This window comes from Ranitomeya variabilis, chromosome 2 (assembly GCF_051348905.1).
Source record: "Ranitomeya variabilis isolate aRanVar5 chromosome 2, aRanVar5.hap1, whole genome shotgun sequence".
Classification (NCBI taxonomy): Eukaryota; Metazoa; Chordata; class Amphibia; order Anura; family Dendrobatidae; genus Ranitomeya; species Ranitomeya variabilis.
The window spans coordinates 596725613-596749545 of record NC_135233.1 but is presented as its reverse complement, the minus strand read 5'-3'; the positions used below and the strand labels follow the sequence as shown (position 1 = coordinate 596749545).

Here is a 23933-nt window from a genome sequence, read left to right as displayed (position 1 = left end):
ATGTGCCAATTTTGGAACTTTGCCTAGCTCTTCCCAATTGCCCAGGGTAATGGTAGTTGGGGTTGATGACAGCTGTGATCAAGACCTGGCGTTAGCAATCGAGAGGTGTCCATCACACCCCCATTACTAACCAGGTAATAACACACAAACACAGAAAAAAAAACCAAACATTTTATTCGAATAAAGACCCCCCTTCCCCTACACACTATCCCTCGTTCACCAATTTATTAAAAAATAAAATCCTATGCAGGTCCGCCGTAATCCAACGAATGGAAAGTAGTCCAGAAACGGAAAACTAAAAAACATAAAAAGACAGGAGACAATCCGGTCTTCGCCTATTACCAAAAATGTTTCCACCCAAGTCAGATATAGTCTTCGTTCCGCGTTGTCTCCGGCATCTGTGGATAGCAGGAAAGTGACCGCTATTTTTTCCTGTCTTTTTTTTTTTTCATTTTAGTTACTGGGTTAGTAATGGGGGTGTATGATAGACACTTCTCTGTCACTAACCCCAGGGGTTGATAGCAGCTGGGATTTTTGACAAACCACAGCTGTCATTAACTCAAACTACCATTACCCAAAATGCCACTGCTACAGGGCACCCAGGAAGAGCTGAGGGGAAGTGTCATGCGCCACTTCTGGGGCGGCTGTGGGCTGGTGATGGTATTTTTAGGCTGGGAATGGCCCAATAACAATGGACCTTCCCAACGTGATATCATTAGCTCACAGCTGTCTGCTCTACCTTTGCTGGTTATCAAAAAAGGAGGGACTGTATGTTTTTTTTGCATTTATTAAGGGTTAATACCTGTTCAGTAAACATAAGCTCTCTTTGCTGAAGACATTTTTAAGAGTTATTTTCCTGAAGTATGCTTTGCAGCCTTTTGATTATATACACTGTGTTCCAAATTATTATGCAAATTGGATTTAAGTGTCATAAAGATTTAATTGTTTTGTTTTTCAAAAAAACTCGTGGGTGGTATTGTGTCTCAAGGCTCAATGGATCACTGAAATCAATCTTAAACACATGTGATAATTATTTTTCCAGATGATTCAAATTAAAGGAAAACTACTTAAAAATGATGTTCCACATTATTAAGCAGGCCACAGGTTTCAAACAATATGGAAAATAAAAAGGATCTTTCTGCTGCAGAAAAGTGTTGAATAGTGCAAGGCCTTGGACAAGGCATGAAAACATTAGCTATTTCACGAAAACTTAAAAGTGATCATTATACTGTGAAGAGATTTGTGACTGAAACAGAGCGCAGACAGAGTTCTTGCAGATAAAGGCATAATGAAGAAGGTTTCTGCCAGACAAATTCATTGGATTAAGAGAGCAGCTGCCAAAATTTCCATTACAAAGCAGCAAACAGATATTTGAAGCTGCTGGTGCCTCTGGAGTCCCTCAAATCTCAAGGTGTAGGATCCTTCAAAGGCATAAACCTACTATTCGGCCACCCCTAAACAGTGTTCACAAGCAGAAACGGTTGCAGTGGGCCCAGACATAAACGAAGACTAATTTTCAAACAGTCTTGTTTACTGATGAGTGTCGAGCAACCCTGGATGGTCCAGATGGATGGAGTAGTGGATGGCTGGTGGATGGCCACCATGTCCTAACAAGGCTGCAACGTCAGCAAGGAGGTGGAGGAGTCATGTTTTGGGCCGGAATCATGGGGAAACAGCTGGTAGGGCCCTTTAAGGTTCCTGAAAGTGTGAAAATGACCTCTGCAAAGTATATAGTTTCTGACTGACAACTTTACTCCATGGTATAAAAAGCAGAAACGTGCCTTCAGGAGCTAAATCATCTTCATGCATGACAATGCACCATCTCATGCTGCAAACAATACCTCTGAGTCATTGGCTGCTATGGGCATAAAAGGAGATAAACTCATGGTGTGGCCACCATCTTCCCCTGACCTCAACCCTATAGAGAACCTTTGGAGTATCATCAAGCAAAAGATCTATGAGGGTGGGAGGCAGTTCTCATCAAAACAGCAGCTCTGGGAGGCTATTCTGACTTCATGCAAAGATATACAAGGAAAAACTCTCCAAAAACTCACAAGTTCAATGGATGCAAGAATTGTGAAGGTGACATCAAAGAAGGGTCCTATGTTAACATGTAACTTGGCCTGTTAGGATGTTTTGGAGTTAAATAGCTTTTTTGTTCAGTGAATTTGACCTCCTAATGCTGCAAATTTAACAAATGAACATTTTAATTTCTTTAAAACATGTCAAGTGTTTAGAAATTCTACTGTGCAATAATTTGGAGCAGTGCCTTTTGAGTTTTTATTAATTTTGGAGATTATACTGTTATCATTGGGAGGTTTCTTCAATAAAATTCGATGTATACTTTAACGGGTGATGACTTTTATTAGACTGACTGTCACTTGCACTGACCATTTAGGAAAATCTGAGAAAAACGTCATTTGCATAATAATTTGGAACATAGTGTAGTGTCTAATTTGGAAATATTTTCTTCAAGATCAGCTTATAAGAACTAACGTGCAGGTTTTTTGTGTATTTTTGTCACTAGGCTTTTTTTAAGCTTCAGTAGAAAAAAACTGCACAAAAATATCCACAGCAAAATGAAATTCTAATAAAAATGAATGGTAAGTGAAAGAAATAAAAATAAAAAAGTCTATGAACAAAGCCTTATAAGCAAGACTCGTCTGAAAAAAAGGTATGTAAATTAGCTCAGGTCACTAAAAAATAAGTTTTGTAAATTTTCCTGAAAAAACAACAAAACTGAAAATGTATGTATGATGTACTGTTACTCAGGATAAGTATTCTTCTGGTGCAGTCACTGTGTGCATACATTACTTATTATTAGTGACTGCACCAGCAGAATAGTGAGTGGAGCTCTGGGGGTCTGGGGTATAATACAGGATGTAACTCAGGATCAGTAATGTAATGTATGTACACAGTGACTGCACCAGCAGAATAGTGAGTGCAGCTCTGGAGTATAATACAGGATGTAACTCAGGATCAGTAATGTAATGTATGTACACAGTGACTGCACCAGCAGAATAGTGAGTGCAGCTCTGGAGTATAATACAGGATGTAACTCTGGATCAGTAATGTAATGTATGTACACAGAGACTGCGCCAGCAGAATAGTGAGTGCAGCTCTGGGGGATAATACAGGATGTAACTCAGGATCAGTAATGTAATGTATGCACACAGTGACTGCACCAGCAGTATAGTGAGTGCAGCTCTGGAGTATAATACAGGATGTAACTCAGGATCAGTAATGTAATGTATGCACACAGTGACTGCACCAGCAGTATAGTGAGTGCAGAACTGGGGTATAATACAGGATGTAACTCAGGATCAGTAATGTAATGTATGTACACAGTGACTGCACCAGCAGAATAGTGAGTGCAGCTCTGGAGTATAATACAGGATGTAACTCAGGATCAGTAATGTAATGTATGTACACAGTGACTGCACCAGCAGAATAGTGAGTACAGCTCTGGAGTATAATACAGGATGTAACTCAGGATCAGTAATGTAATGTATGTACACAGTGACTGCACCAGCAGAATAGTGAGTGCAGCTCTGGGGTATAATACAGGATGTAACTCAGGATCAGTAATGTAATGTATGTACACAGTGACTGCACCAGCAGAATAGTGAGTGCAGCTCTGGAGTATAATACAGGATGTAACTCAGGATCAGTAATGTAATGTATGCACAGTGACTGCACCAGTAGAACAGTGAGTGCAGCTCTGGAGTATAATACAGGATGTAACTCACTCAGGATTAGTAATGTAATGTATGTACACAGTGACTGCACCAGCAGAATAATGAGTGCAGCTCTGGAGTATAATACGGTAGATATAGTCTGCAAGTCATTTATCAGTGGAACAAGAATATCCGGTTTTCCACTAACTTTTTTGCCTGTTTCTATAGATTTTATTAGTGATAAACAGAAGCGCAAGAAAATTACTAAAAATCAGGTATTCACAAAAACAAGGAAAAATCTCTGCAATTTGAAACCAGTACATTTTGGGTGTGGTCAGTATAACACAAGTTCCATTTAATGTAGTGCAATAATAGTAATAGCTGGTAAAAATGTTGTTTTGCCACTTCTAAATTATATCTGGTTCTGGGAAAGCTGGGTGACACGCAGCCAACACGGCCGATGCTACAACCCAGCGTTCTCAGCTTCCGGATTGCCCCATTATATATATAGATCCATCAATTCGGGAAAATTCTACAAAAACTGTCATTCTCCTTGAGGATGATAATGAGGGTGGAAAAAGGATTGGACATGTTGTATTTCAACATGCCCCATCGGTGAGATAAATGCTCCCCAGAAGTGTCCGGCGTCGCTCGTCCAAGCTGCGCGTTCATGAGGATGTTATGGTCAGTGTCAGATTCTTTATGGGGGTCTCCTAAATACCCAGTTGGTGGCAGATAGAAGTCATGTACTTTCTTAAAGGGGTCCTAGGGCATTAGGATAAAACATACTGCTGTGTGTCTATGGGTTGATCCCAATTTTGCCTCTAGTCTGCAATACCGGGCACCGCCAATGGACAAGAGGGGGAGCAGTTTCAGCCAAAACTTTTCTAAAAAGTGCAAGTTCCAATGAGAAGTCCCGGGAATTGCCCTGGTAGACAGCCCCTGGCACGGCTTACCTTCTAAGGTCACCTCCTTGCCCGCTTTCTTCAGCACCTGCACAGCTTGGTCGTGGGTGGCATTCCTCAGATCTGCCCCATTCACTGACAGGATGGCATCCCCTACCCTGAGCGCCTGGCTCTGGTCTGCTGCCAGCCCTGGGAAGATCTTGGAGATGAGGATGGGCATGTGGTTCTCCTGGCCGCCCTTGATGCTGATGCCCAGTCCTCCAAACTCCTGCTTCACCACCCTCACCCTCCTCACTGGCTCTGTGCCCAGCTCCGGGCTGTCCAGGGGGAACCTGGCACCTGGGCTCCCCAGTCCTGACTCCTGAGGAGAACTGGCGCCAGAGCGGCCGGGGCCCCTGCGGGGGCTGCCAGGGGCCACCTCTGTGCCATTGCTCATGCCATTGAGTGCTGCCGGCTCCTGCTCCGAGGTCAGGCTCAGGGCCTCCCCGGAGAGCTCCGCCTGGACACGCACCCAGTGGTCCTGCAGCAGCAGCTCCAGGAGCCCGGACTTGGAGGCTCGGGTCCACACAGCCATGGTCGCCTCCTGTGCAGCGCACACTTCCTGCCAGTGTCAGCGGCGGCGGCGGCGGCGGCGGCTCCCTCCTCCCGCACCCGCTGCGCAGCGCCACCTGCTGGCTGCTATTACACAGGCCAGCAGGGGGCCAGGCACAGGTCACACATCCCCTCCTAGTCACAATTGTACCCCCTCATAAAAATAAGTATTCTCACACTTTCCGCAGCCTTTATATTTCTTACAACTGAGGAAATGGCTTTTCTAAAGTTTCCTCCAAATATCTAAGTCTATGTTCACATGCAGCAGTTTTTTTTTTCTGCAGCGCAAACAAAAGCTAGGAGTTGTCAGTAATAGGACGTTTTGTTTTTTTCCCTGCCGTGTTGCGTGTCAATTCTTTTAGCCTTTTCCACCCATTAAAAGCAATGAGAAAGTGAAGAAAAGATGGAAAAAAACCACATTTTTGCTGCATTTCTGGTGCAGAAAATTGACTTTAATAAACACGGAGTGTAGAAAAAGTACAAATGTAACTGAAGTGCAAAAAAAAGCGCCAAAAATGTTGCAAAACGGGCGTTTTTGAACGCAGGGTTTTGGCTGCAGAAAAAAAAACCGCAGTGTGAACATAACCTAATTCTGATTGATGACTTAAAGCCATCAGTGCCTCTCCGGCTCCAGGAGTTTAGACCCCCATAGACTGGATATGGGCCCGACAAGCAGCTGCAAGACCCCGCACGTCCGGCCGGCCGCACAGAAGGCACGACTTAATGGCCGACCCATTAGGATTCACATTCCTCTCGGTTATTGGCTGAGACCGAGGAGCGTGACCATAAGTGCAGGGGGTCCACTCGGGCCCTGGAGGGGCCCAGCAGGTCTCTTTAGCCCATAGTTCAATACATAGACGGGGCCTTATTATCCAATTCTCCTAACCGCTGCAGCCAGTCAATAGCCATGCAAGCATCAATGCTGAGGTCAGTGATTGGCTGCAGTGGTCATCAAAGAGATGTCGCTGCAGGATCAAACTGGTGATTTAAAGGGAGAAAAAAAAATATATTTTTAAATTGAATACCCCTTTAAAGATCTGAAAGTATGTAAGATCCACATAACTCTCCCCTGTGCCAAATACTAGGAAAATAATCCAGACACTGAAGCTGACCTACTGGAGGTATTACAGCTTTCTTTTCCTCTAGCAAATTCCAGCCGTCTGCATTTTAGCACACAGCAGACCCCATACATGCCGATGATCCTAGTCTGCACTGGGGGGCACGGCCCACGTGTAGACCACCCTATGCCACCGTGGGCCCAAGGCATCAATAACATATCCGATCCACCAACGTTAAGTTCTGTAGCACTTGATGCTGATCACGTACTGGTCCCCTATGTGGCAGGGGGGGTCTTTTGGATCCCCTTAGGGGTTAGGGCCCAAGTATGACCACCACACCCTCTGCAGACATCTGTTAATGCCACCGTTTATTTATTCTGCCTACGTATCACATTCTCCCTGAAGGTTTGAGAATTCCCCTCCTGGAGCCTGAAGGTCATGTCCAATCCTAAGCCGATGTTTATTATTTGCATTGTTCTTTCTGCACAGCCCAGGGGCGATGGCGCTACGTCAGCAGGAGCGCAGCAGGTGTACGGCCTCCGATGGATATCATCTGTATACTCCCCTGCCAAATATTTTTTTTTTTTTTTAACGGAAAGCACACACATGCAGATCATCAGAGGAAACAGCGCCTCTCTGGTCAGTAGGCTGGATCTGGTATTGCAGCTCAATTTAATGCAATTATTGATAGGGGATAGTAAAAAATACAGCACAGAAAAAAAGGGGAAGCGCTCCCTTGTGTCATGTACGCGAGTCATTGTAGTGAAGATCTGGGTTGGGACTTGCATAAGAAGCGATTGCAATTATTATATCATCTGCAACTGGAAGAAGTTGTATCTTCTATCTACAAAATAAAAAAAATAAAAGTCTCAGGCTGACTTTCTGCAGCTTTGTGCATGCTGGGATTTGTAGTTGCACATAAGAAGGGGCAGGTTAGAGTCTGATTCTGCAGGGCTGTGATGAGACAAAATAAAAATATTTATTCTCGTAATATATCTTTGGATTATATCAGGTCATTGCCATTTTAACAATTCCCTCGGATTATTAAAAATTGCTCCAAAGCGGAGTTTTACTTTTCAGTCCTAGTAGCTGCGCATAGAGAAAATAATCCCAAATGTTCAGATTAAAGACTTTAACACCCGACCCTATTTTCTGCTGCTGTCTGTATTTCGTAGCGAGGCTTCCTGTGAGGTCAGGAGATCTGCAGATCTCACAATCACTATGTTCACAGTTCTGCTAAGTATAAATATTTACTGCAGTACAAATAGTTTCACAGATTTTTCTTGACTTTTAAGACGTTTCTTTTCTCCTTCAAGACTTCTCCTATGTTATATTTACAGAGTTTGGAGAGTTACAGGTTTGTTTGTTTTTTCCTGATGAGGTTATGATAATTTGCTTTGGAAAAAGTCACTTCTTCTACACGGTTTATAAATTGAAAAACTTTCAAAAAACTTTTTCCGAACCTTATAAAAAACTCTTCTAAAGTTGTATCAGATCTGAAAACCTTAATAGGGGGCAGAATTATGATTTGGGCACATCCAGTGGCAGAAAAGTAAATAAAATAATACAAAGTGATGGAGGCCCAATATTAGGGTCCCTACTGGCCCTCAGACAGACTCTGAAGACCCCCACTTATCACAATACCTCGTTGTGTAAGGCAGTGCTACTTACCCTGGGGTACTCACTCCCAGGGGTATGGGGGAAGGAAATGTTAGCTTGCCCTTGCAACCAGTAAAGTTATAGGGTGTCACTCTTTGAAACGATGTGCTAGTGTGTACATTTTAGGGGGCTGTACATGCAGTGGGAGTCTAAAATTTTCAGAAAGGTCTCCCTCTGTATTATATATATGTACATACAAGAGGAGGTGTAATATTAGGGTCATTTTACAATGGGGCGGGATAAAGTCTGAGCACTTAGGTAACACACTGGCTTAATGCGGCATCCAGTCCAGTCCTCCGTGGCAACTTATGATGTCATGACTCAACAAAGGACCAAACCGATGCAGTGTCTATCAAATTGCTCATTTCTAGTCTCTATCCACTTTGGAAATGGGATAGACTTAATGGAGTGGGGGGGATATGTAATACATACTGCCGTCAGTGTGAGAATAGCCACATTTTTAACTGATCACTTTAGTTCACCCTTCTCGTCAGTGCAAGAACATTACTACTGTTAACTACGTGGCGATGCCCTATAGGAAAACATCCCATAGCTGCATGCATATAACTTCCCAGAACGCTCAGCCCTCAAAAGCTCAATTCCTAGATACAAGAAATAGGTGAACTGCAAGCAGCAAATATCTCACTTGTCACAGCTGCTTATCTGGGAAGCCCGGCACGAACACGAGGCGTTCCTTCCTTCCTTCCTGAGGATGCACTCTCCGAGATCTGTAAATTTAACTCACACACGTCCTGCAACGATCACCATAAACATGGATGAGCCGGGACTAATAAAACCGAGAAAGACGCCGCAGTGGATTATAGCACCAGCGCCAATACCAAACCATGTCAATTTATGTCGCAGATATCATGATCTTACCTTTAAATTGAAAGGATGAATTTGGTGGTAAATCTGCAACGGAAACCACAGCGATATCTGCAAACCTAATTTACCAATTTGGTGCAGAATATTAAGTACTACAGAAATCATGTGAAAACGTCCTTCGATATCCCTATGCCAGCAACTCATGAATCCCGATTATTCTCACGCCATGTTAAAAGAAGATTTTTTTTGGGGGGGAGAATTATTGTTTAAGGGGTTGTATTGTTTAGCCCCATCCTATTTGATGCTCAGACCCTCCACACCATCAGTAATGGTGGCTGTCATCTTTTAGGGTTTTGCAGGAGCAAGAGGCATGGACACCACTTGGTCACCACTGATCAGCTTTCCATAAAAAGTGACATATGCCGGTTCCTTTCCTTGACATTTGCTCATACGAATTACCGCGTAAGACACCATTATTCCTGTCTGTAAAGGGAAACGTCAGCCGGCAGTCTTAATGAAGAACCCAGCGTGAAATGACTGCCGTAAATAAATAATGAGGGAGTTTTACCAACAATTAGTGGTTGCTGAGTGCGCTGACCCCGGCCAGCAGACTGACTGTTATTGATGGGCATTGGGTCCTATCCACCCATGTCATCAGAATTGTGATATTGTTAGAAAATTATTGTTTCTTTACCAAACCACAAAGTAAAGACGCCAGGCGTTCAACCAACAGCAGCCAATAATGCAGGAAGCTTTCAGTATAATTTCCCACTAACCCTGCAGCTTCCCACACGGAAAGGAAAAGTTTTCACCCTCCTCCCTGATTTACGTTTCCCCCAAATACTTTAATGATTGGACTAAATATTCCGTAGTAAACATACAAAAACCCAGGAGCCATAGAAAGGCCACAAGTAGATATTTAATGGTGGAAATGGACAGAGAATTCATTTTCAGTCCTTAAAAAAAATAATAATTTACTTCTCGTGCAGCTTTTTACACAAGGTCCATTCCCGGTCTTCTGAGCGATATCAAAGTTCACTAAACTCCAGTCCAATCTTCGGAACCTCCTCGTTATAATAAAAGAATTTGATAAATCTGTATAGAAAAATCTGGATGCAGCTTTACGTTGCGAATTTCTTCTGTTTCATCGGTGGGGGCAGCCGAGTCAGGATGTCAGTGAGAGGTCTTTCCACCAGGACTAATTCCCCGTCATCCAACAAGTCCATGAAAAGCAAAGGCTGCAGGGCGCCCGACAACAACCGGAAGGGTTCATAAATAAAACGGGGAGAAGGGAAGAGAAAAAAATATATATCCATTAAAAGGAAAAAAAAAAAAAAAAAAAAACCCTTAAAAATATGTAGCTTAAAGTAATGTCCAGTCTGGACGCAAGTGTAGCAAACTCTCAGATGTGAATACTATTATGGAGGTTTTCAGTATTGAGACCTGTGGGGCTTTTTATTCACGGGCAACAAGCAGAAATCTCAATATTTGAGGAACTAAAGCACAAAGTATGTTAGAATAAGTTTCAGAACGTTTCTTTATAAAACAAGAAATCTTTAATTTATCTAAAAGTGTGAATACCCCTTTAGGGGGACATGGAGTCACCTGTCCACGTTGACATCCCTGTTTTAGGGATCATTTGTGAGTCCCAATGTTTGATCCATCACAGATCAGATAACTTTCCAAACTTTTGAAAACTAAGGATCATTATGTCCTACCTGAAACTTTCTAGTTATTTTAAAGGCATGAGCGTGACTTCTCCTCGCACTCTCCGAAAGCTGCTTCAGCGACTTCTGGTTAACTAGAGCTGTTTTATCATCTGGTAGAGGCTAGGGAAAGAAAGCAATACCATGATATATGGATGCGTGCTACAGCACAAAAAAAAAAAAAAACACTAAAAAAAAAAGATTCAACAATCAAGTTCACTTTGGTGTCATCTAAGGTTGAAATTCAATTTTTGGATGTACTAATTAGGCAAAGAGAGGGTAAGCTTGACACTACCCTTTATGTAAAAAGTACGGATAAAAATAACTTATTGACTTATGATAGTCAACACCCACGAAACATGCTGAGGTCGATACCATTGAGTCAACTATTAAGAGTGCGACGTATAGTCCAAAATGGAGAAGAGGTTGACAAAGTAATGGACTCCTTGATAAAAAAAAATTTAGAGATAGGGGATCCCCCAAATATTTGTTGAAGGATACGAAAGAGAGTCTTGAAGTTGGAAAGGAATAAATTGATTAAAGAGAAAACAAATAAGACAAAACATTTGGACCGTATACCATTGGTTACAACATATGTTGAGGAGGTAGGCAAAATTATAACAAAACATTGGGGGATGCTGGAGAAATGCCTCCCTGGGATAAGGGAATTTAAGAAACCACCTCTTTTTTCGTACAGAAAAAATAAAAATATCAGAGATTACCTTGTCAAATCGGATATAGGGCCAAATAAGAAAAATACTCAGGCAACCTTAACAGGTAGAAGTAGGAAAGGATGCTTTCCCTGCCTGGGGTGTGTCAATTGTACATATATGGTCAAAGGGCCTACATTTCAGCACCCTCAGACAGGAAAGGTATATGAAATTAAGCAATACCTGACATGTAACTCAGATCACGTCGTTTATCTACTAATGTGCCCTTGCAATCTATGGTACATTGGTGAAACGACATGTGAATTTAAGGTTAGAATGAACCAACACAGGTACTCCATAAGGAAGAAAAGAATGGACCTACCGGTCCCTAAACATTTTGTGGAACATAATCATTTGGAAAAGGATCTTAAATGTAAGATTATTGATGTGGTGCCTATTTTGAGAAGAGGGGGAAATAGGGAACAGATGCTAAAAAGAAAAGAGCTTATGTGGATATATGAGCTCAATACCCTGAGACCCAATGGATTGAATGTAGATTTCAAACTACATACTATTAATTAATTAGTATGATATGTGTCCCTCATTTTGACCGATATAATCAGAGGACTTGTTGGTTATGTATTAGAGTTATTTCTTTTTTCAGAATATATCTCTAATTTTTATATTTTTATATTTGTATCTCCCCATTCTTTAGATATATCAACTGTGGAAATACTTGCCAAGGAGGAGCATAAATGTGTGGAGGACGAAAAATATACCTTTTGATATAAATAACAATGGAGTTTTCCTTAAAAAACAATTTTTCATATATGAGTGGATAACTGCTTGATCATAAAGAATTAAATAATTTTGAATACAGTTAATGTGTGGAATATGTCCATAAAATTATTATAAACAAGACAACCAGGACTAAGGTGTTACTACCAATAGTAGTTGCGGATGCGGTATATTGATCTGAATAAGGTCGATTTCCGTGCCCGGACACTATATGACTATCGGAGACAGCCTGAGTAAGGTGTCGTCCGAGGTGTCAGGGTGGGATATAGCACATAAAATAAGTCCGCAAGGTGGTGAAATAATAAATCAGTGGTGACAGAATGAAGACCTTTGTATAAATAGCCTCTACAAATATGGCGATAAAGAAAGGACGCACGCATGCGCAGTAAGGGTGTTCCACACAACACCAATGATTGGCCAGTTATCCGGTCTATGATGATGACGTAGTAAGACATGCGCAGTAGAATCAGCAGGACGCTGAAGAAATAATGGCGCCCTCCATGCACAGCATGCTCTCCCGGGGTAAAGTAAAAGAAAATTTAAGATAAGATATGCGGGGATAATGGGTATATTTATAGTATTTAATATAGCACAAATATGATTGCACATATGCACCTTATTGCAATATAAAAATAGAACTAAAGCACTTTATAAGATGTAATTATGCACAAATGAGGATTGTTAAACTATGTATAAATATAGAGCACATGGATACACCCACTGCTTGAGAAAAGCTCATTATGAGCTGAAACGTTGCCTGAATATGTGGGTAAATTAAACCCTGCACGTTTACACTGGACTAATGGAGTGCTGCCTCTTTTTTTGAAATTATATTGACTTGGATAATCGGAGGACTGATTGTCTGGGGGCTTTGCACCCTAAGATAAGTATATTTTTTCTTGTGCTGTTCCGTTTTTTTGTGAGTATATATATATATATATATATATATATATATATATATATATATATATATATATATATATATATATATATATATATATATTTATTTATTACACTTTTTTTTTTCTTTGTTGCTATTGACCACCCATGAAAACTTCATATTGTGAAATTGATAAAAAGAATATATTAAACATTTCTGTTTGTTTCTTCATTGGCAGCCGATAAATATTTTAGTACTATTGGTTGTCTATATAAATATATATTTAAAAAAATAATTAATGTGCGACCAACTTAAAAAAAAAAAAGTATTCTCCCTGGTGATACAGATCTCAGGCAGTCCTGCTACTTACCAAGGACTTGTCCATGACGCAGAACATATAGTTATCATGCATAAGAATATGATCAGGCCTCGAGGGGTTAAACGTGATGCCCGTGATTGGCGTATCACGCTCCACCCAATCACGATGGAGGCCGTACTGCAGAACTTTCCGACTCCAGTCTGTGTACTGCTTCTTAGCAATGCTGAACTCCAGGACCTGGGGGGCGAGAGAAGAAACATCAGAGTTGTATCCTATGGCCTCACCTGAAGAAAGTCTCCCAGGACAGAGCAGCACCTACCTGCTGGTCAGCGTGAGCAATCACCAGGTCATTAATGGATGGATGGATACTGATGGCAGTAGGAGGAGAACTGTACTGAGGAACTGAGCACTCATACTACAGGAAAGACATCATGGGGTTAATTTAAAGCACATAACACTGGTAATTCTGCAAACTGCAATAATAATGGAGATGCCGCTCACCTTCAGCTCCTTCACATTGAATACATCAATCTGAGAGTTGGCAGAAGCCACCGCCAGCAGGGATCCATCCGAACTTGCAGCCAAAAGATGCACAGGATGAGAGGACACTGTGGAGACGAATACACACGATGGGCGACAGACATATGAAATAGAAATTGCATCAGAAATAGAAAGAGGATCATCAGTCATGCTGCGGCTTTGCCATGGGCAAGGACGTGGAATAGCTCCAGTCAATGGAGCGAGCGGCACATGGCCACCCCAAATGGTTTCCACATGAGGATATTTTCACACTGAGCTTTATTTTATGTGGATTTGCTTTTTTTTTTTAAATCTTGCAGCGGGGAATGAGAACAAAACAAAAGGGACAAGTTACTTCTTTGATGGAAATTCCTTACATCATCAGCTCCAAACATTCAAAAGAAAGCCAGAAAAAAAGTGCTTCAAAAAACTTCTTCAAAACCACTTCTAAAATTGCGTAAGGTTATGTGAAACGCAACGTTTTTAGCCAGATTCCGCTCGAAAAACACAATAAAAAGAATTAACAGATGCCTGGCAATGTCAAAATAACATACTGCTCACATGTTCAGCGTCACATGTTCAGTTTTAGCAGCTTAAAAGGAACCTGATACATGCCCGGTCTACAGACAGTACAAGAGACTAGTCGGACAGGAGGGTCCCCAGAGGCGGCTGCTTGTCCGCTGCCCTTGATTGTCAGGTCTCTCCCAATAAGTGCACAGGGACAGATCGGTCAGTCACTTAGGGGCTCAAAACCCTAAAAAGGCACTTCCATTTTGATATGGATAACCCAGTTAGATTTTTCAGCTTTGGGAAAAAAAAAAAAAAAAAAAAAAATCAAACAAACAAAATTCAGTGTGAACAAATTCCAACAAGTCAACCATTCTTTCCCCCCCCCATGACGCAGATTTTAAAATCTGTGGCGGACAACTTTACCATTTGAGGCCGGAGGTAGTTGATCAATAGATTTTAACCCCTTCATGCCGCGGCCCTTTTTCGTTTTTGTGTTTTCGTTTTTCGCTCCCCTCCTTCCCAGAGCCATAACTTTTTTATTTTTCTGTCAATATGGCCATGTGAGGGCTTATTTTTTGCGGGACGAGTTGTACTTTTGAACGACATCATTGGTTTTAGCATGTCGTGTACTAGAAAACAGGAAAAAAATTCCAAGTGCGGTGAAATTGCAAAAAAAGTGCAATCCCACACTTGTTTTTTGCTTGGCTATTTTGCTAGGTTCACTAAATGCTAAAACTGACCTGCCATTATGATTCTCTAGGTCATTACGAGTTCATAGACACCTAACATGACCAGGTTATTTTTTATCCAAGTGGTGAAAAAAAATTCCAAACTTTGCTTAAAAAAAAAAAAAAAAAAAAAAAAAAAAAAAAGTGCCATTTTTTAATACCCGTAGCGTCTCCAATTTTTGTGATCTTGGGTCGGGTGAGGGCTTATTTTTTGCGTGCTGAGCTGGCGTGTTTAATGATACCATTTTGGCGCAGATATGTTCTTTTGATCACCCGTTATTGCATTTTAACGCAATGTCGCGGCGACCAAAAAAACGTAATTCTGGCGTTTCGGATTTTTTTCTCGCTACGCTGTTTAGCGATCAGGTTAATGCTTTTTTTTAATTGATAGATCGGGCGATTCTGAACGCGGCTATACCAAATATGTGTAGGTTTTGATTTTTTTTTATTGTTTTATTTAGGATGGGGCGAAAGGGGGGTGATTTAAACTTTTATATTTTTAATATTTTTTTCACATTTTTAAAAACTTTTTTTTCCCCACTTTTGCCATGCTTCTATAGCCTCCATAGGAGGCTAGAAGCAGGCACAGCCCGATCGGCTCTGCTACATAACAGCGATCATCAGATCGCTGTTATGTAGCTCAAATGCAGGTGTGCTATGAGCGCCGACCACAGGGGGGCGCTCACAGCACGCCGGCATCAGTAACCATAGAGGTCTCAAGGACCTCTATGGTTACCTTCCTGACTCATCGCCGACCCCCGATCATGTGACGGGGGTCGGCGATGACGTCATATCCTGCCGCCCGGCCGGATGCGGTAGTTAAATGCCGCTGTCTGCGTTTGACAGCGGCATTTAACAGGTTAATAGCGGCGGGTGAATAGCGATTTCACCCGCCGCTATTGCGCGCACATGTCAGCTGTTCAAAACAGCTGACATGTCGCGACTTTGATGTGCGCTCACCGCCGGAGCGCACATCAAAGCAGGGGATGCGACATGCGCAGTACATGTACGGCGCATGTCGCGAAGGGGTTAAGCAGATTAGTTGGTCAAAATGAGTGAAATATACATCAAGTGAACTTACACTGTGGGAGGTTTTAGGGAATCACAAATTGATGACCTTAATCAATTTGAGGCTGTTTTGGGGTTATATCCCAGGGACCCCAAAAACAGCAAAACAAAGTAAAACACAAAGGTGTGTGCACAGAAGTGCCGCTTGCTTTGACAACTGCGCCAGCCAGCACAGCGGACATGACGTTCTTATGATCAGATTTATTTTTTTATATACACATATGATTTCCAGTACCTGCTGGCGGCTCCAGGGTGTGACGGTGTTGGCAGGCGCCCTCCGATAGCTCCAGGACATGTACGCGTCCCCCCTCTGACCCTACGTAGAGGCGATTAGCGTCAGGGGAGAAGAGAAGCTGCAGAGCTCCAGTCTGAGGAACTTTGGGAACCTATTTCAAAATAAAAAGACATTTATTATGTGAGGACACACAGTATCTGTGTAGCGCTCGGCAGATCAAACTCACCCGGGTGATACTTATATTGTTGTTGTCGTAGTGCAGCCTATGGAGAAACAGACGGGAGGTAGTGGCATAAGAAAGCCACGAGCCACAGCGGGAGATGGTGCTGCAGCGTATACACTCAGACCCCTGAAAAGAGACAGAAAATCAGAGCGTTCCCCCCCAAACCTAAACACATTAGGCAATGCTTTGACATATGTATGCAAATAATGCGTATGTGCATATATATTTGTGCACACACACATGGTTGGGGTGAGGGTTTTTTTGCATTTTTTTCCTTATGTTTTTGCATTGATAAGCCAGTGCAAATATATAGATGGCTGCATGAACTACACGTATCTTCAAGCCCTCGCTCCAGTGACTCAGTGCTGCCACCCACTGGCATTACTCACCTTTCTCTTTAGCTGCAAAAGAAGTTCTTCCTCCTGGCTGACATTTAGAAGATCCCCATCGATTCCTACAACAACGTTCCAAAAGTGAAAGCTTTCATAACTATCAGACGCACCAATTATTTGTAGCCTACACATAATAAATGATCACATATCCTAACAAACCGGCTTTCTAAAGTTTTCCTATTTCAAGAGTATTTCGCCGTCTGGACTATGTTTTGAGCGACCAAAGCCGTTATGATGTTAAGATTTTTTGCAAATTTCCAGGATTCGCACTTATTTAACCCCTTCATGCCGCGGCCCTTTTTCGTTTTTGTGTTTTCGTTTTTCGCTCCCCTCCTTCCCAGAGCCATAACTTTTTTATTTTTCCGTCAATATGGCCATGTGAGGGCTTATTTTTTGCGGGACGAGTTGTACTTTTGAACGACATAATTGGTTTTACCATGTCGTGTACTAGAAAACGGGAAAAAAATTCCAAGTGCGGTGAAATTGCAAAAAAAGTGCAATCCCACACTTGTTTTTTGTTTGGCTTTTTTGTTAGGTTCACTAAATGCTAAAACTAACCTGCCATTATGATTCTCTAGGTCATTACGAGTTCATAGACACCTAACATATCTAGGTTATTTTTTATCCAAGTGGTGAAAAAAAATTCCAAACTTTGCTTAAAAAAAAAAAAAAAAGTGCCGTTTTCCGATACTCGTAGCGTCTCCATTTTTCGTGATCTGGGGTCGGGTGAGGGCTTATTTTTTGCGTGCGAGCTGATGTTTTTAATGATCCCATTTCGGCGCAGATGCGTTCTTTTGATCGCCCGTTATTGCATTTTAACGCAATGTCGCGGCGACCAAAAAAACGTAATTCTGGCGTTTCGGATTTTTTTCTCGCTACGCTGTTTAGCGATCAGGTTAATGCTTTTTTTTAGTTGATAGATCGGGCGATTCTGAACGCGGCGATACCAAATATGTGTAGTTTTTTTATTTTTTTTAATTGTTTTATTTAGGATGGGGCGAAAGGGGGGTGATTTAAACTTTTATATTTTTAATATTTTTTTCACATTTTTAAAAAAATTTTTTTCACTTTTGCCATGCTTCAATAGCCTCCATGGGAGGCTAGAAGCAGGCACAGCCCGATCGGCTCTGCTACATAACAGCGATCATCAGATCGCTGTTATGTAGCTCAAATGCAGGTGTGCTGTGAGCGCCGACCACAGGGGGGCACTCACAGCTACCAGCGATCAGTAACCATAGAGGTCTCAAGGACCTCTATGGTTACCTTCCTGATGCATCGCCGACCCCCGATCATGTGACGGGGGTCGGCGATGACGTCATTTCCGGCCACACGGCCGGATGCGGTAGTTAAATGCCGCTGTCTGCGTTTGACAGCGGCATTTAACAGGTTAATAGCGGCGGGTGAACAGCGATTTCACCCGCCGCTATTGCGCGCACATGTCAGCTGTACAAAACAGCTGACATGTCGCGACTTTGATGTGCGCTCACCGCCGGAGCGCACATCAAAGCAGGGGACCCGACATGCGCAGTACATGTACGGCGCATGTCGCGAAAGGGTTAAAGGGGTTGTCTATATATATAGATCGATAGATAGATATTTTTTTTTCTTACTATGGGCCTAAAAACTAAACAGGCAGGTAATTGCTAACTACCTGCCTGTTCTATCCGGCATCGGCCCAGAACTTTCACAGACCTCTCCTCCCGGTGATTCTGCTGTTTCACGTCAGCACAGCAGCTCTTCTTCTTTTGGGCTGCTTTGTCGACGGGGTGTGACTGCTGGTGTCATGCTGACTAACAGCTGGCTCCCCTCACTTTGACTGCTGCCTACCAGCATTACATTGTCAGTCACGCCTGCCCCGTCATCAAAGCAGAGCGGAAAAGAACCTCCCCTTTAATGACTTCCATCGTGCTTATATGCAATTAAATGGATAAGCAGAGATGCAGTGTAAAGTACAGAGGAAGCAACAAGTCTCTGACTTTCTTAAAAATACCTGATACATACATTGTGAGCTCACAGCATCCTCATTAATATGGGATTTGATGTTTTGACTTTAAAGCAAACCTGCTTACCTGATTCATTTGTCTGTCCAAGTCGCCACAACTCGAGATGTTCATGAAACTGGAAGAGAAGCAGTCGGGAGGCTTGGGCACAAGATATAAGATGGCGCTGAGGAAAGAGACAGATGTACAATAAACATCCCTTCATGGCAAGCTGGAAATTGAAAATAGTAAGCTATATCAGCCATATCCAGACTTACATGCGGAAATGTGATTTTTCTTAGAGCAGCTTCGTAGGATTTGGTTTGCATCTTTTCCATCAAGGGCCGGGAAACAATGTGGCCATCAACACCTGTGAAGATGAGGAGAAGCTTTAGAAATGATGAAGAAGGTGCCTTGTAAACTAACCTGTAGGTGTGGGGGGGTCTGACGTACCACCAGAGATGAGAGCGGTGCTGCTGTGCGCCACGGCTCTTACGTCGTGAGTGTGATATCGAAATGGCTTTGTGCAAATCCATTGCTGTTCTGGTTTTCCTGCTTGAACGGCCAAATGCTGGAACTGGAAGATGACGCCCTGAGCCGTGCCCACCAGCAGGCTGTCCTCTGTCTGCAGGACAAACAGGAAGGGTCAGCATTGTCATTCAGCAGCTTATAAGACAAACACTCAGTGTGCAGGAGTATCACCTTGGCCACGGCGAGACACAGGAGGTCACAGCTGGCCACGTTGTACGTGCGGAGAAGCGTTCCGTTCTTTATCTCCCAGAACTGGAGTTTTCCTGTAGAATCCGCACTGACGATTTCTCCGCAGGAGAGGACGGCCACACTCCACACAATGCATTCGCGCTTCCTCCCACTCACCGGCCGGAGGTCCAGCTTCAATGTATGTAGAAGGTGACCTATTGTGAACCAACATATGTCAGACTACAGCTGGGTGCACATTGCATTTGTGCCCACAGTCAGGATTTCCCAAGGCACCAACAGTATCATATAGATATCATATTTTATCAGTCTGTACAAAATGACGGATCAAACCAAGCTCAGGTGTCCAGTGCACCCTTGGGGTGGTTGAAAAGTTTAGTGCACCTTCCCTTCAACTTTTTTTTTTATCTATCTCCTCCTCTTCTTCTTCTCAGATTGACATCTCTGGCTTTGCAAGAGGATGACGATAAATGGAAAACAAGTAAGATAGTACACTGAACTACTCAGCTACGCCAAGGGTGCACCAAACGTCTGTGCTTGGTTTGAACAGTCATTTTGCACTGACAGACTCCCTTCAAAAGAAACAATCCAAAAAACAACTGACTGTGTGGTGCCTAGTGCCCAGAGGAAGCAGGCTACAGGGATTCTCTCCCTTTTAAAAGGTTGGCCATAAACTTTAATCCAACGCATTTACATTATTCACTTAAGGGTTACTTCTTACATCTAGAGAAAAGTTGGTTCCTATCTATAGCATATGCCATACCGGTAATTTCATATGGTATTTCAGAATAAAGTGTCGTGTGTACACAAGGAAAAACACTAGTACTGGCCATGGCCATCACACTTGTGTCCTGCATTTTAAGCACTTTCCCCTCTGTGCTAGAAGGCTCAGCAATTTAACCTTGTGCTTTTTTTTGTTTATTATTACCCTCCAGCTTTGTGCTCATTCCCTCTCCATAAACTTTTATAGGCAGCAGGATTCATTTTATCCCTCACTGTATATAGATTTACAGACAGATTTGAGCAGCTGGAGTGTTCGAGGCTACTTGTTTAAGAGAAGCTTCTATAAAGTTAATAGGGTGGGTTATGTTTCCATGGATAGTCTTTCAGCCAGAGGAGCACTGCAGGAACCAGTGTTGCAGGTCAGACCCCGACAGATCATTAAGTGAGGATGAAGCCTCGCCATATCCCTTCACTCACTAATATTAGACTGTGTAATTAAGCATTAAAGGGGTTGTCCGGGCTTGGGGTTCAAGTCTGCAGTCACTCTATCCTGCCAGCAGGCTGTAAGGATAAACAAGTCTGCAGTCACAGAGTGAACCCCAAGCCTGGATAACCCCTTTAAATCTACAAAAAGGGTACAAAAGTAAAATCCAGCGCAGTATCCCAATATAACCAGAGTGGCAAAAAGCTTCCTACGTTGATGTGACCACACACCCTGCGTCATACTCACCTGATGAGACGTTGAACACTTGGATGACATTGACAGAACCAGTGACAATTTGAGATCCCGATGGATGCCACGCCAGACATAGGATACGATCTGCACAGGGAGAAAGAGAAAAAATAGGTGACACTTGTCCATTGGGATCAGCTAGAAGAAGGCGACTACATCACATAATCATCCAGCAATCACCTTTTTGCCGATCTAAGATCTTCTCAAAGATAATCTTCTCGGGTGTAATGCTAAAAAGCTTGACAGAGCCATCTTCACAGCAAACCTACATTGTAAAGAAATGCAGCAGCAATGAATGGAGATCACACAACTAAAAGAAGGATTAAATATAAATGTGACGGACGTGGTACGTACAGCAAGGTGGGTGTTGCTGGGATTGGCCGCAATGCCCCAGATGGGTCCTCCGAAAGCATCCAAGGAATATTTAACACAGAGCTTGTTCAGATCATACTCAATGATCTCTCCATTTAGACCAGCAGAGAAAAGCCGCTCACCGGCTGCCCAGCAAATGGACTCCGTGGACCTCCTGTCATCTCCAGGAATAATCTGCACAACAAACACGGTCATATACTAACTTTACAATAAGAAAAAAAATCCATACAGGGAGTTGTAGTTTCGAAATAGCTGGACATCGACAACACTATGCATCAAACCTCATACCTTTTCCTGGTAGTAGTTGGCAGAAAAGTTGTACATTTCTACAGATCCATCATTACGAGCCACAGCGAGTCTATCGGTCTGGTCCGAGTATGCCATACAGCGCACGCCAGACGGGACATAGTCAAAGAAGCGGACGCGGTGCACCTTGAATTCCCCCATCTCTATAAAATGACAAAAGAGAAGAATTTGGCAATTATTATGCATTACTTATATGTCGCCATCATACTTTGCAGTTCTTTACATACATTACCATCACTGTCCCCAATGGGGCTCACAATCTACATTTCCTATCACTAGTCTTTGGAGTGAGGGAGGAAATCGGAGAACCTGGAGGAAACCCACGCAAACATGGGGAGAACATACAAACTCCTTGCAGATGTTGTAATTCGTGGGACTTGATACCAGGACTGCATAGCAACAGTGCTAACCACTGAGCCACCGTGCTGCCGGCAAAGTGACACCTAGAAATTTGTTACATCAATGGTTCATGTACCTTGGATGTGCAAATGCGAGGAGAATGCTCTGGATACATATTATACAGCCGGCACCTGAGAGCAACTGCTGTGATCCAAGTCAACGTTTGACCACAGCAGTTTAGCCTCTTAGTTGAAGCTGTCAATTGGTCTCCATAGGAGATTGATAATTTTTACAATACTTTGAGATATATTACAATGTGCTGCACAAGTGAGAAGTGTAAAAAAAAAAAGTTAAACAAAAATAAAGTCCACCTCGCCACGTTGTTTTTTTCTAGAAAGTAATAAAAATCTAAAGAATGTAAACCAATATTGAAATGACAGAATTGCCGTTTTATAGTTACTTAACCCCTTCCCGACCCATGACGCCACATAGGCGTCATGAAAACCCGTGCCAATCCGACCCATGACGCCTATGTGGCGTCATGGAATGATCGCGTCCCTGCAGATCGGGTGAAGGGGTTAACTCCTATTTTACCCGATCTGCAGGGAGAGGGGGAGTGGTACTTCAGCCCAGGGGGGGTGGCTTCACCCCCCCCGTGGCTACGATCGCTCTGATTGGCTGTTGAAAGTGAAACTGCCAATCAGAGCGATTTGTAATATTTCACCTAAAAAACTGGTGAAATATTACAATCCAGCCATGGCCGATGCTGCAATATCATCGGCCATGGCTGGAAACACTAATGTGACCCCCCCCCCACCCCACCGATCGCCCCCCCAGTGCTCCGTTATAGGGTCCGGTCCCCTCCGTCCGCCTGCCGGCTCCCCCGTCCTGCTGTCCGCTCCCCCGTCCTCCTGCCCGCTCCCCCCCTGCTCCTATGTCACCCCCCCCGTGCTCCGACGCCCCCCCCGTGCCCCGATCTCCCCCCCCTTATACTTACCGAGGCTCCCGGTCCCCGTCCGCCTCCATCATGGGCGCCGCCATCTTCCAAAATGGCGGGCGCTTGCTCAGTGCGCCCGCCGGCCGGCAGATTCATTAGAGGTACATTTTGATCGCTGTGGTAGGTTCTATCACAGCGATCAAAATAAAAAAATAATAAATAAACCCCCCCCTTTATCACCCCCATAGGTAGGGACAATAATAAAATAAAGAAAATATTTTTTTTTCTTTTTCCACTAGGGTTAGGGTTAGAACTAGGGTTAGAACTAGGGGTAGGGTTAGGGGTAGGGTTAGGGGTAGGGTTAGGGTTACGGGTAGGGTTAGGGTTAGGGGTAGGGTTATGGCATGTGCACACAGAGCGGATCGGCCGCGGATCGGCCGCGGATCGGCAGCGGATCGGCAGCGGATCGGCAGCGGATCGGCAGCGGATCGGCCGCGGATTGGCAGCGGATCCGCAGCGGATCGGCAGCAGATTGGCAGCGGATCCGCAGCGGATCCGCAGCGGATCCGCAGCGGATCCGCAGCGGATCTGCAGCGGATCGGCCGCGGATCCGCAGCGGATTGGCCGCGGATCCGCAGCGGATTGGCAGCGGATTGGCCGCGGATCCGCAGCGGATTGGCCGCTGCGAATTCGAAGCAGTTTTCCATCAGGTTTACAGTACCATGTACACCTAAGGAAAACCAAATCCGCTGTGCCCATGGTGCGGAAAATTCCGTGCAGAAACGCTGCGTTGTATTTTCCGCAGCATGTCAATTCTTTGTGCGGATTCCGCAGCGTTTTACACCTGTTCCTCAATAGGAATCCGCAGGTGAAATCTGCACAAAAAAACACTGGAAATCTGCTGTAAATCCGCAGGTAAAACGCAGTGCCTTTTACCTGCAGATTTTTCAAAAATCATGAGGAAAAATCTCACACGAATCCGCAACGTGGGCACATAGCCTTAGGGTTAGGGTTGGAATTAGAGTTAGGGTTGGAATTAGGGCTAGGGTTTGAAATAGGGTTAAGATTAGGCTTGTGGTTAGGG

General features: G+C 43.4%; 2 protein-coding genes across 5 annotated transcripts in view; both read right to left on the bottom strand.

The window, feature by feature from the left end:
• SNTB2 (syntrophin beta 2) overlaps positions 1 to 5206 on the bottom strand; it is a 37619-nt gene extending 32413 nt beyond the window's left edge. Inside the window, exon 1 of the mRNA XM_077288495.1 lies at positions 4634 to 5206. Within this exon, the coding sequence (XP_077144610.1) occupies positions 4634 to 5156 (523 nt within the window). The 5' untranslated portion in view covers positions 5157 to 5206. The remainder of the gene's footprint in view (positions 1 to 4633) is intronic.
• A 4409-nt stretch (positions 5207 to 9615) lies between these two features.
• UTP4 (UTP4 small subunit processome component) overlaps positions 9616 to 23933 on the bottom strand; it is a 19181-nt gene continuing 4863 nt past the window's right edge. For all 4 annotated transcript variants that reach the window (XM_077288489.1, XM_077288490.1, XM_077288491.1 and 1 more), the window contains exons 2-17: positions 21556 to 21716; positions 21250 to 21441; positions 21076 to 21160; positions 20893 to 20982; positions 19425 to 19636; positions 19176 to 19347; positions 19001 to 19092; positions 18813 to 18909; positions 16741 to 16805; positions 16355 to 16477; positions 16129 to 16279; positions 13570 to 13676; positions 13388 to 13483; positions 13120 to 13305; positions 10434 to 10544; positions 9616 to 9953 (exon numbers count right to left, since the gene is read on the bottom strand). In XM_077288489.1, coding sequence (XP_077144604.1) covers positions 9837 to 9953; positions 10434 to 10544; positions 13120 to 13305; positions 13388 to 13483; positions 13570 to 13676; positions 16129 to 16279; positions 16355 to 16477; positions 16741 to 16805; positions 18813 to 18909; positions 19001 to 19092; positions 19176 to 19347; positions 19425 to 19636; positions 20893 to 20982; positions 21076 to 21160; positions 21250 to 21441; positions 21556 to 21714 — 2055 coding nt within the window. In that variant the 5' untranslated portion in view covers positions 21715 to 21716 and the 3' untranslated portion in view covers positions 9616 to 9836. The remainder of the gene's footprint in view (positions 9954 to 10433; positions 10545 to 13119; positions 13306 to 13387; positions 13484 to 13569; positions 13677 to 16128; positions 16280 to 16354; positions 16478 to 16740; positions 16806 to 18812; positions 18910 to 19000; positions 19093 to 19175; positions 19348 to 19424; positions 19637 to 20892; positions 20983 to 21075; positions 21161 to 21249; positions 21442 to 21555; positions 21717 to 23933) is intronic.